At 38.6% G+C, this 26,527-nt stretch overlaps 1 protein-coding gene across 5 annotated transcripts in view; it reads right to left on the reverse strand.

The window, feature by feature from the left end:
* Positions 1-19,104, reverse strand: part of plekhg2 (pleckstrin homology domain containing, family G (with RhoGef domain) member 2) — a 39,916-nt gene extending 20,812 nt beyond the window's left edge. For 2 of the 5 annotated variants that reach the window (XM_046862920.1, XM_046862917.1), the window contains exons 1-4: positions 18,694-19,104; positions 8,720-8,797; positions 5,187-5,581; positions 32-132 (exon numbers count right to left, since the gene is read on the reverse strand). In XM_046862920.1, the coding sequence (XP_046718876.1) occupies positions 32-132; positions 5,187-5,581; positions 8,720-8,768 (545 nt within the window). In that variant the 5' untranslated portion in view covers positions 8,769-8,797; positions 18,694-19,104. Of the gene's footprint in view, positions 1-31; positions 133-5,186; positions 5,582-7,309; positions 7,556-8,719; positions 8,798-15,302; positions 15,362-16,882; positions 16,910-18,693 lie in introns of those variants that run through there. The other 3 variants (XM_046862918.1, XM_046862919.1, XM_046862921.1) reach the window with 3 other exon arrangements.
* Between the last annotated feature and the right edge of the window lie 7,423 nt (positions 19,105-26,527).

Raw genomic sequence — 26,527 nt, forward strand, 5'->3', positions numbered from 1 at the left:
GTGAGAGAAAGCAGAGCATAACAATGCTCACCTGTTGAACTCATAGATGTCTTCTATGTTGCAGAACAGTGTGCTGACCTCCTCAGGTTTGAGGGGAAGGTCTCCACAGTCAATGATGCACCCCAGATAGTCCTGAGAGAAAAACAAAGCAGGAACAAAGAATGCAATGAAACCTTGAGGCATTATTTCAGCTGTGGAGAATATGTTTCCAGCGCTATGGCAATAGTTTATCAAAAACTCATGAGCTGTATGACATTTTATTTGCCTGTAATTACCTATAATTCACTTCCATTTATATTATTTCCATTATAAGCAATTAGACATAAATCAGTTGCACATGCACATGGTATGGTGTCTTCACAAAATCACAAAATCTTTCCACAGCAGCAAAGTCCTGTCACCTTCAAGCAACCCAACAAAGACTAATCATTGTCACAGTTTAATTTCTTCAAAGTTGTTTTCATAAGTATAAAGGCTGACTTTAAGCCCCTAAAACCTACGATATGAACGCATCAAGAACATGAAAAATGCATTTAATTGGATGGTAAAAGACCCTCCCTTTTATAAGATTTATCGTTATTTATCTTATCTTTCTGCACCCTTGTGCCGCTGACCTGGGAAATAAAACAATCATATGATCTCATGAGAAAATTAGTCTTTTCAGTAATCACTGACATGCAGATGGAATGAAGCACATCAGGAAAACAGGTTTTTTCCAATCCTATTAGGCCTCTACTATAAACTGAGCTGATCAGCTAACAGGGTCCAAATTATACAAACATAGACAATTTTATTAACTCAAGAACTCCAAATAGCAAGTAAAAAGCACAAATAAAAGAAAGTGTGCCCAAGTGGTATGATGTCCTTTGGCTTTAGGTCTTTTCCATTCAATAGACGATTGTGCTATGAGCTAATACCTGAAGCTAATAAGGTCTTACATTTTCAGTGGACTGCTTTACTTTTCTCTCTGCTCTAACACACAATTTAGCTCTCATCAGGAAAGCTGATGAGTTGGGACAGTTGGTTTGGGAGATGGGAACATACAAAAAATGTGCAGCGCAAGGAGAAATGTTTAATTATAATGTGCTTGTGATCCATTTATTTTATAAACTTGATGTGGAAAACACATGCTGCAATCAAACCAGTGTCATTTATAAATACTATATCTGCAGTATCGTTTTCAGACAAATTATACCTTACAAAGCACATTTCTTTTGTCTGGATCCGAGGTAACTTACGTACATGTTTTGCTAGTTAGCCCATTATCAGTGCTCACAGTTTGGCCTCATTATCTCTTTAATTGTCCAGCTTTTTAGAGCAAACAACATCTGACACATAAAAAAAAATGAACACTAATTGCTGATGTAATCTACCATGAGAAAAGTCACTATAGATTTGCCACCAAGCAAAACAAACACTAAAATCAAATCTCACAAAAAAAATGCCCCAGACTGGTCTGGTGCAATAAATAGCTCTAAACAAACAAACATTATGAGGCATGAAAGACATTATGGTCAAGAAATGAGCTCTGTTGCCCCCTCCTCACTTTGTCCATACAACTGCTACATTCTTGCACTGCTAAACTAGGTTCTTTTTCTTGTCTTCTGTTTGTTTCCAGAGTCACTAGGGTGTTGGGGCAGGCAAACAGGACATGGTAGGTCAAAATGAGGTGCAAAATGAGGAGTCTGACACATTCATCAGCACATACAGCAAAGCCAGAGTAGGCCACTGTTATTATGCTGATTTACAGCCTGTCAAAGGTTAGAGAAAAACTCCCCAGCTGCTGTGCTGCCTACGAGCTCTGTGTGTGTGTGTGTGTGTGTGTGTGTGTGTGTGTGTGTGTGTGTGTATATATGTGTGGCGGTGGTGGGGGGATTTAGGTGATGAGGGGGGCTACTGAGTGAAGGGGTATATGACAGTGAGACTGGGAAAAGTGCAAAGCAGGAGACAGAGAAACCTGAGAATCAGATTTGGGGAGAAAAACCACAGAGGGTTGGAATGAAGAACAAGGAAAAGAAACTTCAAAGGGGATACTTTCATTAAAAGACAAACAAAGGAATAAGAATCAGAGTAGGACGGACAAGGGGTATAGGCTGAGAGTTACAGGAGTTGCACATATTCTCCTTTGTCTGAGAAAGTAGGTCATAGATTATAGAAGGTTGTCCCCTTCTGTAAGTGGGCCCCTTCGCTTGTGCTCTAGAAACAGGGATAGAGCCAAGACCCCATCCCCCATTTCCTGTCCTTGAAATTGAAAACGGGGCTTCACTCAGTCAGTTACCCCAAACGTCCCACAAATCACACATCTACAATCATGCAGATTAATACTAAAGGATTCACTAGCAAACAAAGAAACAAAAACTTTCTGCATATGAAGCACAGTGCACATATGTGGGAGAGGGCAGGAAAAAAAGGTTGGCCCTTCTTTCAAGTAAGATAGGCATCACTGTTCACTTAATTTCTATTAAAACCAGACAACTTCTGCTAATAGAGGCTCAGCTCGGCTTTGAGACATGATATGTGCAAATGCCAGAACAAGCGTTCTGACATCATCCAATAATCACACCCCATTTCAAGGCTTCAGACTGATAAAATAGCAGTACTCCTCCACTAGAAATCTCTTTCAGCAAATAATTTATGGCCTTTTATCTTCACTGAACAGGTCACAGTTAATTATCACTTTTTTTTAAAGGAGCTGACTTCAAAACTTCCCATTAGTAATAGGACATAGTGGCACATTCTGCAACCTGCATCAAGATAAACACTAATCCCTTTTTCACTGTGTACTTGAGATCAACTGCAACACAAGAAAAGGAAAAGGATTGCAGATAAAAAAAATTAATGAATTAATGAATTAATGAATTAATGAAAAAAAATGTGTATATATATATATATATATATATATATATATATATATATATATATATATATATATATATATAATGGCTTCGTATTCAGAGAAGGTGCAACTTCTTTAAGAAGTGATAAACTCCTAAGAAGCAACATTGAAATGTATTATATAGTCAATAAAAGTAACTGTCAATTGGGTCAATTGGCCGAACAGAAAGAATAAATAACTTACATTATTTCCATTTTATTTATAATCTGATTCTGAACAATGTTTTATTTTGGGTTTTATTTTATTTACCGGATTCTCTCCGCCACATCTGTCTATGACTCACTCTTGATGCATGTCATGATGCCTCGGTCACATGTCTTACCTCCATCCGCTACTTTTTTAAAGGGGCTGCTCTGGCCAATAACATAATACATTACCACTAAATTCAAACCCCCAAGCTAGCAAAATTAACAAAAACCAACACATCTGCCACTCCTTAGAGACCGGTCCGTGAAAATATTGCCCAACATTAATCTGGTCCGTAGCGCAAAAAAGGTTGGGGACCACTGATTTAGATGACTTCTAGACTTCACTTGACTTGACTTGAATTGAAAACCAAAATGTGTCTGTGAATTACTGAATGCTCCGCTCATATAATTACTGATGCTCCGCTCATATAAAGAGATTCTTCTATCAAGAATCTCTTTATAGAGATTCAATCAAGAATCTCTATAAAGAGATTCTTGATAGAATATCTTTATACTGATGCATATACAACCTTGGAAGAACTTTTCCTCAGAGTTCCTCCAAGGTTGTATATGCATCAGTATAAAGAGATTAGCAGAACAGCGGTGGTTCCTAATGTGTGCACAAGAGCTCAACACATTTTTGCATAATTACCCTGCATTCCCTCTGTACATCTGGAACTTTAACAGCTTTGTCTACTAAGGATCAGGTCAGAATAAAACATACCTTGGCAGCACCAGAATACTTTTATTGACCACTTCCTCTGATTTTGCACAAAAAGGTGTACAGTGAAGATGGCTGGAGATAAGAATAATGTGTCCTTTGGAAAAACTTACATCAAAACAAATCCAATTTATTCTGGCGAATATGGGCTGCTTTGTCAGATTTACTTGAACAAACAAGACCCTAGCCCTGACTTATGTTCTTTTTCGTCTTTGCCTTTCGATGGTCACTTTCTCATATTAACAATACATTGTAGTTATATTGTTATTAATATGCTTGAATGCATGCTGTGTGTGTTGACTGATCAACTCTGTTGTTGTTGTTAAAAATAAATCAATAAAACTATAAAAAGAAAAAAAAAAAAAGAACAATGTGTACCCTGTAAAGAAATGGCAGAAAACAGTGCTTCCTGAACAAACATGATGGCATTTCAGGTCACACATCTCCTTGAAACAACAAAGAGTGTAGTTCTCTTGAAATTCATGAGAAATGAGAAGTGGCATCTTGCACTTGTGTATTGCACCACATGCATGTGTTGTGTTGTGCAGAATTACAGCATCGAATGAATGCAGTAAGCAAATGGCAGCCATCTTGTGCACCTGTACATAGATTTAGAAGCAGGTATTACCCCTGCCTTGGGAGTAATAGAAAAAAAAATTCTAACAGTGCATGCTCCCTTTATTTCATCACTCTTGATAGAAGCCTGACAACCTTCTCCCAAGGTCAGTGGTTTGACTCCATGTACTATATGACCAATGTGGTGAGAGATTCTACAAAGAGTCTGTTATATTATTCACCACCATCTGATTGGTGTTTCTGTGTGTGTGTGTGTGTGTGTGTGTGTGTGTGTGTGTGTGTGTGTGTGTGTGTGTGCGATGCCAGCTATGAACAACAACCTCCTCATGGTCCTCGCCCGCTGACCCCAGTGAGGAACATCCCAAATGTGCTTTTGAAGTAGCAGATTAAATGTACTGTTTCTTTTATCCACTGCCATGTCCTCCGACCACTTTACCTGAGAGTGTGATGAATGGTGCTATAGCATCTTGCGGTGGTCATGAGGAAATGGCCACTGGCACAGTGAAACGGCCAGCTTTTTTCTTTTATCACCTACACAACCAGTTTATATTACATCTGAAGGAAACATGATAGGATTAATGTAAAGATAAAGGCCTTTGTATTAGCCTGGATTCTTATAACTGAGTTAAAATGCCTCAGGCATGATGTATAAGTGAAAAAGAAAGAAAAGGCCTACTGACAGTATACAGCTCTAACAAGAGCATCTTATGCGATCTGAATGAACACATATGCCTTGTATTAATGTTGTACTTCAAAGAATTCAAATTTAGAAGTGTGTGACGATGTTGTGAATTAGAAAGCATACCTCAACTATACTCTTTAGATCCCTCACATAGGCCTGCTCTGTCTCAACGATCTCCAGCAACACACGTTGCAGACGTGAAAGTTTTGGCATGGTCGTGGATGGAGAGGGGGCTGAGCCTGACAACGGCGTGAGGTCCAGACTTATGTCAGAGCCATTGCGCTGGGGTAGTGACTTGTAGGATGGAACAGCTCCTGAGGGCAGTGAAGATGAGGAGGAGGATGAGTGGCCATCTTGCAATGAGGCGGAGGAGGTGGAAGAGCTGAGACTCGCTCCCCGATCGCTGTCAGAACAAACAGTGTTGACGGAGGTGCAGCTCCCACGAGAGGTGCCACCTGAGGAGGCCATCCGGCTCACGATCCCACTCAAAGAGGAGACAGATGAAGGCCGCTTAGCACCTACACACACAGAGAAAAAAATAAAAACACACTATATGAGCCACAAAGAGAAAGTGAATTAATCTTAGATGCAAAGTCAGATTGATGACTACTACTACATAACTTTCTCTTTTTCTCTTGCCCTTAATACGTATGAGTACCATTAAGTTTTCAAACTCTTTTCCTAAAACCTACTAGTGACTGAGCAAAAGCACATCATTCACAATGCAGCATGAGCTTGTCACTCACACAGATTTGCTCCACAATGCTGCAACCGCACTATGAAAAGACAGGAAACAGCAATCACAACTTCCTGCCCTCAATTTCTTGGATGATCAAACTTATAAACATGTGATTTAGTCAAACAGAATGCATCCTGTGTCAGCCAGTATATCTTATATACCATGGTATTGTTCAAACTGAAAAAAAAAAGTATTATACTAGTGTGCATAAAGCAGTCTGGTCCTCATAGAGAGCAAAAACAAGCCACTGTAGAAAAAAGATAGGTATTGTTTAGAAGGAGAATGTAAAGGCATGGCCTCTACAATGGTGGCCCTTTTAAGGAACAGAAGCCAAGTGAGACGTACAGTCCTCCATTTTCTGTGACCCAGCAGTCAACAGTTAGAAACCATGCTGGCTCATTGGCCAAGTCTGTCTACTAATCATCTAACTAATCACTGGAACCGCTCACAAAGACTTCCATGGTCCCAAGTTTTCTAAGCACTTTTGGCAATATCAATTGTCCGAATATGATTTAGACTTCCTCATAAAAAGCCGGAAAAGCGAGTGTTTATCTTTTGCTGGCTGTTTTCCAAAATCAATAGCAATATAGCTGTAGTAACCAAATGAGGGAATGTGAAAAGGGAGAAAAGCAAAAGGCAAATAAGTAAGTAATGCTAAGCATAGTTAAGCATATATCATTGCATAAACCGTAGACTGGTCACCTCATCAGCTGGTCAGTGCAAGGTCAAATGAGTACAAAAGTAGGCCTGTTCCAAGGTTTTTATATTGAGTGAAAAAAAAGAATGCAGGGCCAAACTATTTCAAAGCTTAACATAAATTCTGTTTGACAAGTGCATGACGTGAGATAATGTAAAGCGGATGCATCTTCTGGAACAGAGACACACACAAACTAAATCATTATTTCATTTTACAGGCAAAGGATTTGATGTGGCTCTTTAGGAATTCATCTTAGCTACAAAATAAAAGAGAGTAAAAACAAGAGGAAATGAAAGAGAGAGAGAGAAAGAGAGAGTGAAAGTGTGAAAGAAAGATAGAAAGAAAGAGAGAGGAAGGATAGGTTATGCTTCATAATTACATTTAATAATATGGAAACTAGTTTAACACGAGCAACAAATTTGCTGTAAAATATTCCAATAAAATGTTTGAACTGGTTAGCTTCCAAGCATTCTCGCTCTATAGATTTACTTGCTTATAGCTTTGTTCAGAACATTCAAATGGGAAATATATATTAAATTGGCCTTTGTAATTCATAACACCCATGTGACCTACTGTTTTATAGATAAAAATTACTACTGCTTTCATTATATGTGTCTACAGATGTACTTTTAAGACATTTCAGTCCAAGCATAAAACCATTTTTAAAGCATGACTGTAATTTATAAAAATGTCTTGTACAACTTTCTCAAATCTAACCATTTCATTGATGGCTAGTAAAAATCTATTTGGCCTGGATTCAGGGATTAAATAGCCACTTTATAAAAGTACTTAAAATGAAAGAGAACGTACCTGATTCTTGCTGTGCACGGCCACATATTATATACAGAGAAGGCAATTGATGATGATCACCTCTGATTAGCTAACAAGAGTAACAATAAATATAAAAATGTTTTTTATCTTTTTAGTAACGGGCAGATGGTAGAGCACTAATCCAAGGCGCAGTAGTCAAGTTTTTAAATTACAGTTGATTATATTTATGTAGTACTGTGGTGCCAAGCCAGCCCTCATTACAGTTAACTGTTTGTTTAACAGCACTTGCCCAGGAAAAGCAGTTCAAGGAAGAGCAGTGACAGCTAGAGACTCAAATGTGTCAAAACCACACCCCTTTCTTCCTCTCTAACACAGTAGCATTCTGCCTTGCAGAATCAGAAAACAACCCGATATGCAAGTTGCAATTTCCTAAAAGCTGTGTTTAAGCACATAATGCATGCTTATGATATCAGTGAAACAGCATATTAATATAAATTCACCTTAATTTGCGTTTCATTCACTTAAATTTAGAAAGCAGGTTATTTTGCCTTATTTTGCCATTTTTTTATTAGATTTAGTGTAAATATTGTAATAAGTCTACTGTTTAAAGGCTCACAGTCAGGCTGCCCTAGTGGTGTTTACCATCATGAATTGTGTTACTTCCTTTGTTAAAACATTTTTGCAAAGACGTAGAAATGTAACACTCTGCACCTGCTAATAAGGATGTGGTTAAAAAAACCTGAGTTTGTGTGTGATGCACATCACCAGTCAGATGTGCTCACAACAACCCAAGCAATTGATACCGCACCTTTTTATGTCATGTTTGTACTGACTAGCATTATTCATTGTGCAACAATAATATATTTTTATGGAGAAAGCTTATTGCAAATCGTTTCTCAAGTTGCTGTCAGCTTTGGATAAACTGGTGTCTTTATGCTGCTTTTCTAAAACACCACTGCATGACACACACAAGGAATGGGTACTTTCCAGTAGGCAAATGAAAGGGTTGGACGTTTTGCTGGTGACTGATGGATATATAAATGAAGACAGTGTTAATCAAATGTAAATATACAAGTCTAATCTTTTCTACCTACCAGTGAGAAAGGAGCAGTCCTAAACAATTGCAACTGCCGGAATATTTCATAATATTGCCATGTAATATTCTAAAGAGGGAGACTACAATCTAAAAATACTAAAATCCTCATATGCCTAAAAGTCATAAATGTAAATGTAAATATACCTAGAATCTTCTGTGACCAAAAAATCTTTTGAGCGTGTAAGCACACTTTGCAATTAAACCCTGTCTGATTCTGATTATAGTTAATTTTTCTTATTTTAATAATATTACTAAACAGAGGTAGATAATTTTTATTTGTGTAGCCATCACAAATTATCCACTCCTTTGTCTGAACGGTTTTCTTATGGAAGTCACATTTTATGGATTCTGACCTTGATTACTCGACTTCTTCTGGCTGTCCCGGCCCGCCCCCTCAGGCATGGTGTGAATGTGGCACAGGAAGAGCAAACCTGCAAAAGACAAGTTTTTTGATTATTAAATTGTAAAAAAATTTAGAAAATGAGCTTTGATGTGTACTTTTTTCTAACATCATTTTAAGCTGAAAGAAATTCTTTCAGTCAGTCAACAAATGGCTTTCTGAGCCCTGAAACTGTCAACGCCCCAGTCTGGTGCATGTCAAGAACTTATTCAAAATGAAAGCTTAGAAGTGGTACAGAACTGACAGTTGACTATTTCTTACCGCAAAGGCCAACAGAAATATTGGACTGTGTCATTTACAACTGCTCTTTGTTCCAGTGTGTTTTTGTAAGCAAACCTGATGAACTCAACAGGTCAGAGAAATCAACATGGTTGTTCTCACTGATTAACTTAGAATAGGATTTTCTCTCCACAATGCTTCCTTTTTTCAGTATAGTCAGAGAAAAGCAAAAGGCAAACCCGCCCTCTTTATCAGCGGTGCACTGCTTTCCGTTTCTTTCACTCAAAGAGGAAGTCTTTGGATACAAAAAAATCAATGAGGGAAAAATACCTTCGTTCTGAGCCAAAGCAATTAAAGTGCTAAAATCCAATAGAAGTTGTTTGGGAAACAGGGGGTGGGAGAGACTTGTAGAGGCTTTCGTTGCCTTTCTGATCCTCTATCTCCCTTAGAAGAGGAGAAAGCCTAACATATGTAATGGTTGGCGTGAACACAAGAATGTGCTCTTCTCTTGCTCATGCAATGTGTTGAGCATTTGTCCTGTAAATCCAACAGGAACTTGTGTTCTGCTGAGAGGAAATAACACGACCGACTGTCTGAGAAGCTCTAGGGTTTATTTATGGGGTTACGATAGACCATCTCTTAAGTGACACCTGCTCTTGGCCTTTACTCCCATCGTGCCCTCTGTCACAGAACACCACCAGCAGGAGGTCCAAGTTCCCAATGTTACCTAAATAGAGCTTTCGAAAAGATCCTCATAATTCAAACAGGGAGGTTAGAGGTTTGGCATTCCCGCTGGCTTTTTGCATTACAACCAAATAGTTAACACCATCCTTTTCTGAGATTTGATTTATGTATGTCAATAAAGAGGTGTGTATAATCTCACAGTCGCTATACTCCAAACAGACTTTGCTAGTGACTGTATAACTCCTGCTATTGAAGCACTGCTGTTTGCCTTCAAATTTTTTATGTTTAGAACTTTTGCAAACATCGCGATTTCCAAATTGCTCTGGCACAATGCCCTGTAGTGTCTTTTGGTTTGTTTCTCAGCACCCTGGGTCTTTTAGAACCTTATTTATTAAAAGGCATCTCGCTTTTCCTTTAACTCTGAGCATGAAGGACTCGGATCGCTACGAGGCTCTGTGGTTGAACCCCAATGTAAACTATTTTGGCTCCAGAGCTTGTTTTTAAATTCCAGAACCAGAGTTGCAGCAAGAGGTAAATCTGTGTTTCCCCCATTTACCATTATAAAGGTTTTAATAAAGGGTAAGTGCCTCCTCTGGGGACTGGGGGTATTTTGAGGCTGAGTGGAAATGGACCAACATCTGGTTAACTGACCCAGATGTTAGAGCGACACTTACAAACTACTCGGTGCCTCGTAATGTAGAGCTATGTCCTATGTGTCAAAGTGCATGCTCAGAGAGGTCTAACACGCTCCTCAGGCAAAATGCTGTCATGATGAAAAATGCAGGAGAAGAAGATTTTTACACCCTATAATTTCACATGTAACAGTCGATCCCTCATGGCATGCTTTCAGGTGCATCTGCATGCTCTCTGAGTACTGCTTCTGACAAACAGAGAAACACACACTCCCGCTGACATATGGGAGCACAGCTGTGTGTATGTCTATGTGTACGTGCATGTAAGGAAGGGAAAGCAGGGATTTTTTTTTTCTGAGTGATTGCGGACACACTAAGAAGTCTTGGTTTAAAGGTCTAGGTTTTGAGAGTTGTATCACTTAGAAATGACTAAGTACAGGCATTACTACCTAATATAGTGTGTCTCAGCTGCCTCTTGCTGCTTCAGAACCATGTGTAGACATGGCATATGTCATGAGTAGGCAGAGTGTCTCGCCTCATAGCGCATTCACAATCACATAATAGTGAGGTCATTACAGTGTAAATCGAAAGATTCAAACAACCTCCAGCATAGCTTGTGGTTTTAATTTTAAAAAAAGAAAAAGAAACAAAAAAACCCATTAAAAATTTTGCTCATGTTACTCATTATACACATTTTAGTTTTTCACTGGAAACTGAATGAAGACTTGTGAGTGCATGTCTCACACATACTAGTTTCACAAGCCTAGGCTCCAGCATTTGCTAAAGAATCTGGTATGTTTTGCTATTAAATGTGGCCAAGAACAGAAAGAGCCAGTGTGACTGACATGGCAGACAACCAGCCACAGACCTTTTCCCATAGCCCTTCAGCAGGATATTTTCATTTACTCACCACTGACTATTTTAGACAACATTTTTTAATAACTCTTTAAAACAGAATGATAGGGACTTTTTTAATTCAGTGACCATGTCTATTCTCAAGTGATGAAACACTGAGGTCACTCAAAAAAACTTCCCACCCATAATAGCCATTTGTAGGGTTGTTTCTTACTGAAGTGATGAAAATGCATTACCAAAAAGGGGCCCTTCAAAACAGGACAACAGATGGATGTTTCTCTCCCTTGGCTCTGGAATTTAACATTGGTCATGGCAATAAAGTTCGATTACAAGGTCAAATTTTAGCACAAAGCATCTTATTTTGTAATTGCAAAATGTAATGTAATCAAATACAAAAGCAGACAGATGCTGCAAATATGTTCCTAAAAGTTTCAAAGTAAGATTTGTTTGTTTGAAATTGCAATTTATTTTGCTTAGTCTTTTTGTTCATTATTATATTATAGGTGTGGAGACGGTATTTAATCATGAAGTAGGCTTTAACGTGGTTACGTAGGCTTAACGTGACAGTTTTTGTTTATTTTTAATTATCCCGGAATGAACCCTACACTATGCCTTCAGTCACGCTAGAAAACATCTCTAGGTTACATATGTAACCCTGGTAACCTGAGGGAAGAAGACACTGTGTCAACAACGCTTTGGGAATGCCTCCGCCTGTTCATGCTCTTAACCAGGGTGGGGTGATGTCACGACCAGGAAGGTATAAAAACACATGCCGTGGAAATGGCGCTAGCTTCGAAAGTGAAGGAAGGGAGTGTGACCTGGAGACGCAGCGTCTCATTTCCTCAGGAAACCAGGGTTACATATAAGTGTGTTCCATTTCAGGAACTCGAACTGCGTCAACAACACTTTGGGAACGAGTGTCCAATACCACCAGGCAATCCCTACCTAGTGTGGATGGGCACAGCTAGGTTAAAGGACTGAGGGGCCAGGAGTGGCACTAAGGTCACGGCTGTGGGACCTGATGAAGGTCAGCGTGGTGGACCAGCCCGCAGTGTTGCAAATGTCTTGGAGAGATACCTCAGAGGACCAGGCCCTGGGTGGAGTGAGCTTTGCCAATGAAAGGAGTGGGGAGACCAGAGGACTCACAAGAGGAGTGGATAGCATCAACTATCCACCTGCTGAGGGTTTGTTTATCACACTCTCATACTTACCACAGCAGACAAACAGCTTGTCCGACTTTCTCCACATGGCAACTCTGTGGATGTTTGTGTCAAGTGCTCACACCAGCAACACTCAGTTAAGATTCTCTTGGTTGTGGTACAGCCGAGGGACCCTTGGGAATATACCCTGGTCTGGGTAGAGGAAGGCAACAGCCATGCCTGAGGTAAACTCCAGACAGAAAGGACTAAAAAAAAGGGGCATAAAGGTCCCCAAATCTCTATAGAGACGAGATGGCCAGTAGAGATGGCCAGTAGTCTTGACTGTTAAGAATCTCAAGGGCACTTTGAGCAGGGGTTCGAAGAAAGGCTTAGACAAGGCCTCCAGAACAACAGCCAGGTCCCACACAGACACTCTGGATCACACCTGAGGCCTCAGGCCTTGGAAGAAATGTGTCACTACTGGGTTTTTCCCTAGCAACTGCTCGGCAAACGGAGCGTAATAAGCCGCAACAGCGGACACGTAAACTGGTGTCCTCTGCACAATGTCGTGAACAGGCACCACTTTGCGGCATACAACCTCCTCGTAGAGGAAGCTCTGAATTGGAGAATTGTCTCTATGACCTCGGCCGAAGAACCAGTGGCTAAGAGCTGTGCCCCCCCAGGGGCCACAGCCACAGCCTCCACAGCTTGGTGTGGGGGTAAAGCAAAGTACCACCTATTGAGAGAAGGTCCCTCCTGAAAGAAATTTCTTCCAGGGAGTGTGTTCAAGAAGGTTTATTAGGTTGGCAAACCATGGCCGGCCTGGCCAGCACGGGACTACCAGGAGGAGAAGGACTCCATCCCAGCAACTCTCTCAAAAACTCCCGGGAGCAGCACTACCGGGGAAAAAAAAAGTGTACTGGCGAAACCTTGGCTATGCCTGTACCCAAGAGGGGCTGGGTGAGTAAGGGAGAACCAAAGGGGGCCGGGCCAACGTCTCTTGATTCGCAAACAGGTCCACTTGTGCTGTGTAAAATCTTCTCCATATTTGCTCCACCACCAAGTGGAGCCTCCATTCCCGTCTTCATTCACGTGTTGTCCATAAGGAGCAGCACATGATGGTCCCTTAGGTCTGAGAGAAAATGCTTCAACGCTAGAAACACAGCCAGCATATCCAGGTAGTTGATGTGCCATTAAAGATGGGGCCCTTTCCATAGACCTTGGGCGTAGCGGCCACTCATGACCACCCCTCAACCCTTGAGGGAGGCATCCGTTGTTAACGTTACGCAACGACAAGGAGCCCCCAACACAGGACCCTTTAACATGTCTAAGGCCAGTAAGGCTCACCTCATGACCTTGATTGTGCAGAGTGGGTTGCCCTTTCAGGAGAACCCTCTGTCCCTGAGCCGCCACTCTAGTGGTCACATGTATAGAAATTACATTTTTCTTGCGTTCAGTCTTAACCCCAATTCCTTCATATGGGCGAGAACGACATCTCAATGCTGGGTCGCCAAGTGCTCTGATCAAGCAATATCAGCCAAACGGTGATATAGTTCAGTTTTGCGGATGCCCCGGAGTCTCAGCGGAGCCAGAGCCGGATCCACACACTTTGTGAAGGTGTGGGGTGAGAGTGCGAGGTCAAACGGAAGGACCCGATATTGGTACGCTTCAGCCCCAGAAGCAAACCTTAGAAACTTCCTGTGTGAAGGAGAATGTATACATGAAAATACACGTCCTTCAGATCCATCATGACAAACCAGTCCTCAGACCTGATTTGGGATATGACCTGTTTCAAAGTGAGCATCTAGAACCTGAGTTTCATTAAAGAGTCTAAATGAGACACAGCCCCATTCTTTTTGGTAACTATGAAGTACCAGCTGTAGAACCCAGACTCTCTGTTGAATGGAAGGACCATCTTGATGGCCTGCTTGCTCAAGAAAGTTTCTACTTCTTGTTCCATAACCAAAGCCAAAACGTACATCCAGCTTGCTCAAGATTGCTTATTGGCTGCTTATTGGCTGGCCAGGCGATATCCAGGCGATATCCAGCTTGGCAACAGCACGAGTCAATACCTCCAGCAGCTCCTTGCACTGAACTGGCTATGGGGCATGTCCTCCACGGAATCACTAGCGTCCATCCCCTCCCCCTCCTAAAATGATCAGTTTAGTATATACCACAGTCTATATGTTGCTCATTGTGCTACAGTGATCAAAAGTTTCATTTCTGACTGAAAGCAGGAGCATAAGAGTGTACAAACATGACCATAGAGATAATTAGATTTTGAGCATCAAGATTCTGAAGCTTGTGGCCAGAAAAGTTTACAAAGTATATAAAATGCTTTGTGGCATGTGCTACACACTTGCATTTTTACAAACAAAAGGGCAACATTGTGGCCACTGTATGTGTTTGTGGAAGTGTGTGGAAGTGTGTGAAAGTACGAGGTTTTACAGTCCTCTGACTTTCAATATTTGTCCAGCTTACTGTGGAAGGCCACCCAATGTACCCAAACACAAAAATAAACAGCGAAGACACTACAGAGGAGAGACATCAGCACCAGCCTGCCTGTACTATTGTCCACATTCAGACAAAGAGGGGATGTCATTGTTTCTTTTCTAGCTGACCTTCATATTTCCCAGTGGACTCAACCCCCCTGTACCACCATTCATCGGCCCATGGCACCAGACTCTACGGACTTTTCCTCATTCTCGACAAAAACAAAGGCCCTCTCTTGTAGTCTGGACAGCAACAACGAAAAGTGTTTGGTTGAAGTAGATGCCCAAATATACACAGCAAACGGCAGTAAAGAGCATAACCATCTCATATATGGTCCTCAAACACCAGTGTTAAAGGAACTGGAATGTTTGTTTGAATGTCCTCAAACAGTCCATAAAAAAATTCTCTCATGTTTGTTGTGGTACAAGTAACAAATGCTATCATAGCTGTACTTCCTTCAACATCAATATCCTACATATCTTAAATTGATATGATTTGTCTTGTAAATACTTACCCTAAATTACAGCAGATGTGGACTGTACACTTGTGTTAGCAGATGCCTCATCTATCCACCTAGCAAAGATTTCCGATTCAATTAGTTTTTTTGTGTAATCTTCTCCAACCCATATGTTATGTGAATTATGTGTACAAAATAATTCCATGAAGCTAATATTGTGTACATTTTTCATGCATTTGGCATGCTCTAAATCAAACATTCTAAAGTTGTGCAAGAATGGACCAGACTTGGCAACTCCCTGAAGAGGCACAGCAGCTGTGTGGGTTAGTAATCTATTGCTTGTGAAAAGTACCTATTGAGGAAATAACACAAATGGATATAGGATCTGCACTATAAGTCTATAAGGCATTCCTGCAGGCAGCGTGTGGCAAGGAAAAGTCTTCTTAATGACATAATGATAAGCGGCTCAGGCTGAAAATCCATACCTGTCTGTAAGCCATCATAATTTCATGTCAGTGTGTTTGCTGCTCTAGAAAGTGTACAGTTAGGAGAAAGGGTTTGACCAGGAGAGCTGCAACATCCAGACATTTCCATGGCCCTATAAAAGTGTCATCGTCTGTAGTAAAGAATGAGACTGTAAAAAAATATGTCTGGAGAGCGAATGCTATCAGCTTGAGACTTTCTTACAAGGGAAAATCCCTTTTTGTCTCTGCATGTGACTAATTATAGCTAGTAAGCCATGCCAGAATAAAGTAAATACAGTCTTAAGTGTCTGAATATCAAATAAATGGTGACAGAAAAGTAAGAACTGTTATCACTTAATCATGGGTGGGTGAATGGTAATCAGTGTCTATATATAAAGAGATTTTTCAAAAGATAAAAGAATTTAGGCATGGCGCCTGAAAAATGCATGTCTGCAAAAATTGTAAGCCATGGATGATAATTAAAAAGGACAAAACTATAAATGTGGTAATGATTTATGCAAGGGATAGACAGGATGATGTGCTGAAAGGATGTCAGATGCCTGAGAAAGCATCCAGTAATCAGATAATCAGAAAAGGGAGGTGGGCTGGAAGATTCATAGAAGACAGTAACAGTTTATAAAGGCATACAGTGTTATTTCTGAGTCAGCAGGCACCGGACAGTCTTTATGAACCACCTCATGTTTAGAATCGTAAACGCAGCTGTACCGCCACTGCTTCCTCACATGGCTATCTACCATGTCAGTACATTACAGCATTTAGGCAGTATTGTTGCTCTAGTTCATGTTGTAATGCAAAACTAGAGGTGGGCAGTCTGAGCATTCATATAACGTAGGACTATAATACTAATCATAACAAATTAGCTGCAATTGTTTTATTGCAGCCTTTGCAGATCATTTTTGGCATTTGCTCTTCAAAGAACATTGTTCCAGTTTTTTAAATGCCACAAGAGAAGAGACACAGTCTAGAAAGTTGCCAGAGTGTTAATGAAATATCATCCTCTTGATACAAAAAGCACAGGATGCACTACAGATGTATATAGTCTGTAGCCATGCTGTGGGATGCTGTGCAGAGAACTGGGAAGATCATCATCATTCCTCTTATTGTGGTTTAGAAAAAAAACAGGGAAATGAAGATTCAGGTTATTCCACTTACATGCTCATGAGGCTGGGTGTTGCTTTCCTGAAAAGAGGAAGGCACAGGCTACTTACAAAAGTCTCTCTACAGCAGAGGTGTCAGGGATGAGTGCTTTCAAAGTAAATGTGTAAAGGTCCAATTCAAGGCCCTAAATATAAACATCTTTGAGTTCAGTTTGCACATTCCCTTCTTATCCGTGACTCCAATTCTTAAGACCTCACCTTTCTCCCTAAAGACTCTCAAGTTTGCTATCCACTGAATAGATTTTCCCTGTGATACACACCAATGTTTAAGATAAACAAGTAGCTGGGAAAAGGCAGGAATCTTTTTCAGGGAAAATATTTCTCTGTTTTGCTATGACAGGGATATTAGCAGAAGTGCTAAGCCAGAATTCGTGACTATCATGTTTTGCCAAGTTCTACATATATGTATCCAACAGGTCCACACTGTGTTTACACAGAAAATAACCAGAAGTTGGGTGCTTTTCCAAGAGACAGCATTTGGCAGACAATCTGCTTTGTGTGTTTGCTAAGCTTTAGCACAGGTGCACAAGGAGCAAGCATTTCTCTGACATGAAAATTCATTTAGATAAACCAAGCCATATGTGATCAGAATTCTTTGTCTCAGTGGTAGCCTGGCATGCTTCATGTTTGGTGTACTTTAAGCATTTACAATTTAAAAACTCTCACATAAGTTGTCCACACAGACTTGTACTGCTATTCCAAGAATATATTATATGCATGTAAATAACAACACGTGCAAAGTCGATTCTTTTATTTTTTCTGATTTTTAAATTCTGATTAATGTCCTTTGCTGGCGCAAATCCTGTGCCAGTTCGTGGCATGTGAAAGCAATTGAGCAATAAAACCAATCTGACTCTGATGACTGTCATCCCTGGCAGCTAATAAAGCAATTTTTTCCAGGCTTGAATAGATCTGAATATAGAGTAGGCCATGTTTCATTTCTGAGCTCTGAATAGCTGGCATTCCAGTTGCTAAAGAAAATAAAGTCAAGTTGAGCAAGAGGGGCTGGAGAGCAGGACCAGTGCTCCTTGTGTCCACTTTGCATTCATCTACAAGCAGATCTGTTTCTGAGAGCTTTTCACTAAACCTCCCTGACTCCACAGAAAAAAAAGATTCACATCAGACTGAGCTCTACGACAAAGCTAAGAAATCAGACGGATAGGAAAGTGCTTGTGCATATGCATATTGTCTACATACAACCTTAGATTAATGTTCATTAATTTGGTTTCAAGTCAAAGGAACAGGTTTGTGATTTTAGGGTACATATAATACAGTTGAACATCAATCTAAGATGAAAATTCTGATTAATTTCACCTGATATATGTTGAAGCAGTTGTACAGTTCATAACAAATATTTTAAATGATGAAATAGTTACAATAAGCTGCTTGCCTCCATACCATACTATTTAGTAGACTGCAGTATTGCTGATGTGTACAGAAGGTTTTATCCTGAGCTGATAGAACGTGAAAAGCAGAACTGCTTTTCTTTACTGGCTTAAACCGTTTTATTATTCTGCAATGTAAACGGTTGGACCAAATTGACTGGAGAGTTGATTCATAGCCACATCCATAGGTTCAGTAGCTGAATACATTTTATAATTATAGAACAACCTGATCAAGCAACTCACCCCTAATACAATACGATCACTAGCTTTCACTGAAACAAAGGGATCTATATCTGCTCATAAATGTAAGCACACTAGTTGCTTGATAAGGAATGGTGGTTAGATAGCAGGTAGTTTATTTCCCTTGTGCATGTGTATTTAACTAGCACGAAGCCGCTCACTATTGAAGGTGCTGTCTTACCTTCACAGGTGTGCAAATCCGAGTCATCAAAAGTCCCGAAGTCGATTTGAGTCCAAGTTGGGATGTTTAGTTTGTGGGAAACCCTTCGTCGATCTGCTCAGTTTGCCAGTCAGCGCGCATTAGTGGGAATCTGTGCGTACCATTGGCGCAGGAGAGGAGACGAACAGCCGCGCTGTCCGGACAGAGAGGCAGATCCACACTGCTCGGGGTTCCAGCTCCCGTTACTGAACCACTCACTGAACGCCCACTAACACGGTCACACGTCACTCCAGCTGTTATTCTGTCGGTGACGAGGACACGAGAAGCTGGAGGGTAAAGTCTTACCTATAGGCGCATATTTACCTTTTCCCCCTCTGTGCAGTTTTATAGTGAACTATGTGCCGGGTTTGAGGAGTTCAGAGCACCTCTGTTCTATTAAAAAGAAGAAAGCGCTCTGGAGACTCTCGAGCTTCCAACAGGAACAACGGTATTACTGGGAGTCAGTGGGAATAAGGTTAAACCGCTGAAACATTCATAAGGACGTAATAATGGGCAGGAACAGCTCTTTTGGGGGGTGGACGAATGCATTATAGGGATCAACAGATCTGATATGATATTGTGATCTCGTGCGTGCACATCTTGCATAAATCAAGGAAGTTGAACTAATGTGCAGGCCATATAATTAGATGGGTTTTTATAATCTGCTGAGGTTTCGCCAGGGGCTGCAACTGTAGCTGTCTGTGGTTCACTGAGCATTTCAGTAATGCATCTGAAACGCAACGTGATGCAAACCAAGCATCGGTGGACGCCAATGCTGTGTGAAAGTACAAATACCATGTTTAAATATGACTCCAGTGAAAGTATAAGTAATATTTTCTACTTGAGTAAAAACTCAAAAGCACTTGCTTTTTGAGGTGCATCAAATATAAAAGTAGTAATTAGATTAGATTAGATTCAACTTTTTTGTCATTACACATGTACAAGTACAAGGCAACGAAATGCAGTTTGGGTCTAACCAGAAGTGCAATAGCAGCAAGTGCAGGATATACAGTGTTTACAAGATTTACATTAATTAAATTAAATCGTATTATAGGACTATAAACAGTAATTTACAGATGTGTATGTACTATGAGCATAATACACAGATAAGTATATATGTACTATGAGTATAAAATACAGATGAATATATATGTACTATGAACATAATATGTAGATAGTACATGTATATTATTTTCATAGTACATATATATACATCTGCAGATTTATATATATGTTCTATGAACATAATATACAGATTTATATACGTACTATGTACATAACATACAGATGAATATATATATGTACTATGAACATAATATACAGATGAATATATATGTACTATGAACATAATATACAAATTTATATACGTACTATGAACATAATATACAGATGAATATATATGTACTATGAACATAATATACAGATGAATATATATGTACTATATACATAATATACATGTATATTATTTTCATAGTACATATATATTCATCTGTATATTATGTTCATAGTACATATATATAAATCTGCAGATTTATATATATGTACTATAAACATAATATACAGATGAATATATATGTACTATGAAAATAATATACAGATGAATATATATGTACTATGAACATAATATACAGATTTATATACGTACTATGAACATAATATACAGATGAATATATATGTACTATGAACATAATATACAGATGAATATATATGTACTATATACATAATATACATGTATATTATTTTCATAGTACATATATATTCATCTGTATATTATGTTCATAGTACATATATATAAATCTGCAGATTTATATATATGTACTATGAACATAATATACAGATGAATATATATGTACTATGAAAATAATATACAGATGAATATATATGTACTATGAACATAATATACAGATCATATAATCTATGAAAAGGCAATATTTTAAATAGTTCAGTGCAATGCAATTCAGTGTTCCATTCTCCTGCAAATCATAGTTATGAGATTACACAATGCACAATGAGATTATGTCCTGTAACAGGTTCTTAGTTAACAGATTATGATAATTCTTCATTTGAAAGTAGTGACGAGCAACGTGTGTTTCTGAAATGTGAAAAGTAAAAAGAAAGATATTAGAATTTGTGCAAAAATGTCCTAAAATGAAAATTCTCTGAAAAAGTAAATATACTTGAAAATTGTACTTAAGTACAGTGATGAAGTAAGAATTTTTCGTTACTGTTCACTGTGGACCAAAGAGGAAGTTTCTAATGGAGTTACAAAACAGACAAACACAAACAAATTAAAATCAAGGTTTTTATTTATTGGCTTTATTCCCAAGTTCATTATGTCTTTGTTTTCCCACACTGACACCAGTTATCTAAGGCAATCATGCTTATCCAGTATCATTAGGCCTCCATAACTCTTTAAACTGCTTACTTGACAATTGATAATCAAAAAATTATTACGCCAATGGGATTGCTGATGGCCAAGAAATGCAATCTGGAATTCTTAGTGCTTCATTTGATGCTTTATATTGGAATATTAAAACCTAAGATTTTATTTAATCACTGTGCTGGCAGTCCCTGTGCTATCTTCACACACCAGAGAATAAATTGATTGGTTCAAGTCCATGTAAGTGTCAAACTTTGCTATGGAGACATAAAATTGTAAGCACAGAGGAAATAAACCCACATTTAAATTGGTCAGATTTTACAGTATTTAACTTCTTTGGATGAACTGTAGAAGGATTTAACACATAATTCCTGTGATCATTCAAGTCTCTTTTATGTCTCTGTTATGTTTTATGTTTTATATTTTCCAAAAAATGTTGGTCATATCCATAATGCTGTTAAACCGCTGTGTTTAAAACATGGAAATCGGTACATCAATTTTTTATATTTGTCTGCATTGTTCTCAAAAGCTGTAATGATAATGTGTCTAGATCAGTGGTTCTTAACCTTGTTGGAGGTACTGACCCCCACCAGTTTTATATGCGCATCCTCCGAACCCTTCTTAATTGAAAAAATAAAATATGATTTTTTTCAAATTCAAAACATAGGTATATATTTTACTGGTGCACAAAATGAACCGTGCATCAAAATCATTGTGCTCAAAGAACAAAACCATTAAAACGATTTTCACACAAAAACAAAAACATAATAATGAATATTTACTGCAAATCAGTGTGACTTCTGCTGTTGCCTTTCAGAGACCAGTTCAGAAATGCGTGGCTTCACCTTGGCAAGTGCCACTCTCAAATCATATGAGTCGGGTGTGTGTCCTGACCTCCGCCGAACCCCTGAGACTGACTCACCGAACCCCTGGGGTTCGATCGAACCCAGGTTAAGAACCACTGGTCTAGATTGACTAATTGATCATAAACTTGTCTCGACTGTGAGTCATCCTGTTAGCTACTATGAGGTTTGTTGTCACATTCATAATGTTGGAATTGTCCATAGAGCAATATTAAGGTTATGCATGGAGCTTACCTTACCTTTTCCTTGAAACTGGGACTTCATTCAACATCTCATAAAATGCAACAACACTTACTTGTTCTAGGTCTTATGGCATGCATGTAACATAAAGCACTATAAATTATGTTGGAAATAAGATGTGTTACTGTACAATTATTATAAGCCTATATTTTTTACCTGTCCTAAACACAGACCTCTGCTAGCTGTGAGGCCCCAAGCAGCTATTTCATTTGCTTATGAAGCAATAAGTGGCTCAGTGGTCATTTAGCCAAGAAAACCACTTTTGTATTTAACTAGTATTAAACACAGCCCAAGGAGACATAAATTGCACTTTCCAGCATGGCTAAAGTTTGAATTTATGAAAATATTTACATTATGCAGATTATTTATACATTTAGAGTAACATTTAATGCTCATAACCTTCATTTACATACAAGAGTTATCATACAAAACACAAATTTCTGTGTCTTTTGACCAAGATAAAACAGGAAAACGATAAGTTTAGTGAGTTAAAATGATTAACTACAAGTGAGTTTTGTGTGTTAGCCAAAGCATCATGCAGTCATACTAAGCAGTCTCAAAAGCCAAAACATTTTTATGAAAAATTTGGATCTAGTGAAGGTGATCCAATATGACTTGATATATTATTACAATAAATACAATATAAGATCTTTAAAATATTAATATTTAAAATATTTCTGGGCATTATTAGTAGTTATCAAAGCTTTTTTTTCTATTTCTAGAGTTTTTTCTATTGCCATTATTCTTTTATCTAGAAAAAAATGTTAACAAATGAAGCGTTATCTGCCAATAGAACAAGACTACTTCAAGCTTGAAATGTGCACAAATGCGTGGCTTAAAATGGGTTTGTTCATCTTATGGAATATTAGATGAACTGCTATGATGTCACTTTATGCCATGTAGGTGAGAGTAAGTGACATACTATTTTTGAAATGTTACTCAGTAAGGCAGCATCTGGTTTGACTCTAGTATAACCAGAAGTGGATGACTTCATATTGTGTCACATCTCTGTATGGAACTGCTCTGTAGTTCACTCAGGAAAATCCCCAGTGTTGTGTGAACTTGTATTTCACTGGTATTAAATGTAAGCAGTAGCAGTTAACTTCAACACAATTCCAGCTCTGAGTCAGGAAATTTCAGACAGTACCAGAACCAAAAAGTAAGATAATGAAATCATCCTGTCTTTAGACCAAACAGATGTTCAGGTACATTAGATGACTAAAGAGATTAAAGGAAAGACTTTTCATGTTTACACTAACTAAGGGAAAATTTAGGAATCGTAAACGTACATACAATTAACATTCATACTAAATTTAAAGCCTATAAAATATCTGTGTGCGAAAACATTTCTGAGTCTAAATGCTCTGATTAATAGATTAGATAGATTAATAAATCAAAACATTTAGAATCAGAAATATTATTTTTGCTCAAAGATATTTTATAGTCTTTTTAAGAAAAAGAAGCACAAATATACACATAAATGGTCATTTTCTCATAGAAGTATCTAGGAGAGTTAAAAAGGTGGTGGGGGTGAAGGACATTCCAGTCACACAGTCAAATTCTACACAAACAAACAGGGGGCCCATTGTTTTTTTTGTTGCACAGGGTCATGGCACAATTGTGAAGAATGCTTACTTTCAGCTGTAGATCAACAGTTTTGACACAAAAAGAGAGAAAAACTTTTACTCCTCATCGCACATTCTGTTAGTGTGATTATCCCCAAAGGCAGCTATTATATTAAGAGGTGACTATTATCAAATAATTTCTCTCTCCATGAAGTTTCTTGGAATGTGTTTTATGACTTATTTTATAACTGTAGCACAAAGCCTTGCTTTCATTGTTTGGAATCGTTTTTATTTTATTGGAATGACCAGGATGAATCATGCTTAATTTTGATTTATTTAGCTAATTTCAGATTGATAGCTTAGGTATACTTCATCTAATTTCATTTTGTGTCAGGACTCGTAAAAGTAGTCACAGGTCCCTGAAGGCATTCACGGCTATGATGCATACAGTAGACTATAAAGCTGAGGAAACCTCCCTGTTGTGCACCAAGCACCAAGATTTAAAATGGGAACTTGGACTGTGTATGTGCAGAGTGTGCACTGGAGAGTTTTTGTTCCAAAAGACAACTCGCAACAGGAGTGTGCAAAAAAAAAAAAAAAACCTGCATTCAGCACAAGTAAGACGATGAAGGCCAAACAGGAGTTGTATAGTATTTTCTTCCACACTGATGATTGCCTAAGCAGTTTGGGGTATGACTGGTAGATAGATTTCAGAGGTCTCCAGCAGGGAAAGCTGGAAAAGTTCCTGAATATTTTGCCAGGCATGTATTCTTCATTCTTGGACAGCCATGAAGCTTCTCCTTTTCCAGAGCCGGTTGTGTGAATGAATTAAAATTAAATAAATAAATAAAAAATATAGTTTTGTGAGCTGTTGTACTTATGGAATGGGTAAGTTGTGCAAAATTATTACTGCCAGCTTTGAGGACTGCTGAAATTCTTCTGGAGAAAGCCCATAAATTAGACTTTGTGTTCAGTGACCTAGATATATTGAGACAAGTTGGCCTGGGTTTCACTTTGCACTACCCACATTTCAACAGGCATGAGCTGAAGGCACAGACTTGGGTTACTCTAATTACAGAAGTCACTGGCTCTAACCTTGAGTTGTTAAAACAGCTTGAGACAGTGGTGACTGGCACCAGCCACCTCACGCCTGCCAACTGCAGTTACCCCCATCTATTCAAATCATGACACGTGACAGCACAAAGATACCAGAGCTCCAAAGTAAAATAACCTTATAGGTTTATTCATACTTAAATATAAGTTAGTAGGACATAAAAATAACTTGACTGCCTCTATTTAAGCTCCAGGTTTCTTTCAGATGACTGGTGGTTCATATTTACAACAAGAGGGATGGAATACACATGTGAAGCCATAGTGAGGCCTCTGAATGTGGAGACCAATTACAAACGTTTGTGGGCATCAGGACCTTGTTGTCAAGAAAGAATTAATTTTGGAAGCTTGAGAAACATATTATCAGACATTGCGCATGTCTATATATTTGGTCTATAAGGGATTTTTTTGTGGATGAGCAATGATGCAATAACACAGCTGTACAAGCACACGTTACTCGAAGCTGCACATGGGCCAGAAAGGATCAGAATACATTAGAGAGCATTTTTATATGAGAACCATCTTTCAATGGTTATTTTCAACAAATGTTGTGTCTACTTGCAATTAATAATCGGATTCTTAAAAATACCAATCTTTAATTAATTAATTAAGATTTACCAAAATCTGGCCAACAGGGTGTGTATGAAAAATTGTGTTGAGCAGTTTACTGGTTTTGAGAATTTAACTTGAGAATGTGGTAGATTACACAAAGGAAAATAAATTAGGTAGATGATTTACTACCCTCCAGCAATTAAACACTGGTACACCGATCAAGATTTGCAACCATGGAACACAGTATTGCTAGGTTATTTTCTTTCAGTGTTACAATGCTTAACTATATTCATTTAAACCTTAACAATAATAGAAAGCAAATCAGCAACAACAACAAAATACAAACAAGTGACAGAGAAATCAGACAATGAAAGAATAATCAAGAAAAATATTCTTAGAGATGGTGTACCAGGCCTTTAGTTTACATCTTATTTTCTTCTTATTTTTTTATCTTATTGTTTTTTGCCTACAGTTTTGTCCTCAGCATATGCTTAGTTGAATTCAGGTCATTGCTATTGGAGAACATTCCAATCCTTTGCCTAAAGTACATTTTTAAAAGTATGCTTCAGGTCGTTGTCCATCTGCAGTGTGATGGACTGTCCAATGAGTTTGGCTTGCATTTGCTTAATCCTGGGGAGATAATAAAACTCTGTACATCCTCCTGCCTTTGTCAGCAGTCACAATAATTAAAGGAACCATTACTTTTTTACAACATATGCCCTTACCATAAGATGTGGTGATATTTTTAAGATCACAAGCAGTTCCATCCTTCAGTTGTCAATAGGATTTTGTTCCAGAACTGTACAGGCTTTCTCTCAGATTTTTTTGGTTCACTTTAATCTAGTCTTCCTGTTGTTGAGGCTTATACTGGTTTACATCTTGTGGTATTTACTCTTGTGAAGACTTCTCTTGATTGTTGACTTTGACACAGAAATACCTACCTCCTGCAGAGTGTGCTTGATTTGGCCAAGTGTTATGAAGAGATTTGTCTTTACCAGATAAAGAATTCCTCTACGTTTCACCATAATTGTTTTCTCTGGTCTTTCAGGCCTGTTGGTGTTCCTGAGATCACAAGAGCATTCTTTTTTTTAAGAATGTACCAAATA

The sequence above is a fragment of the Silurus meridionalis genome, chromosome 12 (genome assembly GCF_014805685.1).
Source record: "Silurus meridionalis isolate SWU-2019-XX chromosome 12, ASM1480568v1, whole genome shotgun sequence".
Classification (NCBI taxonomy): Eukaryota; Metazoa; Chordata; class Actinopteri; order Siluriformes; family Siluridae; genus Silurus; species Silurus meridionalis.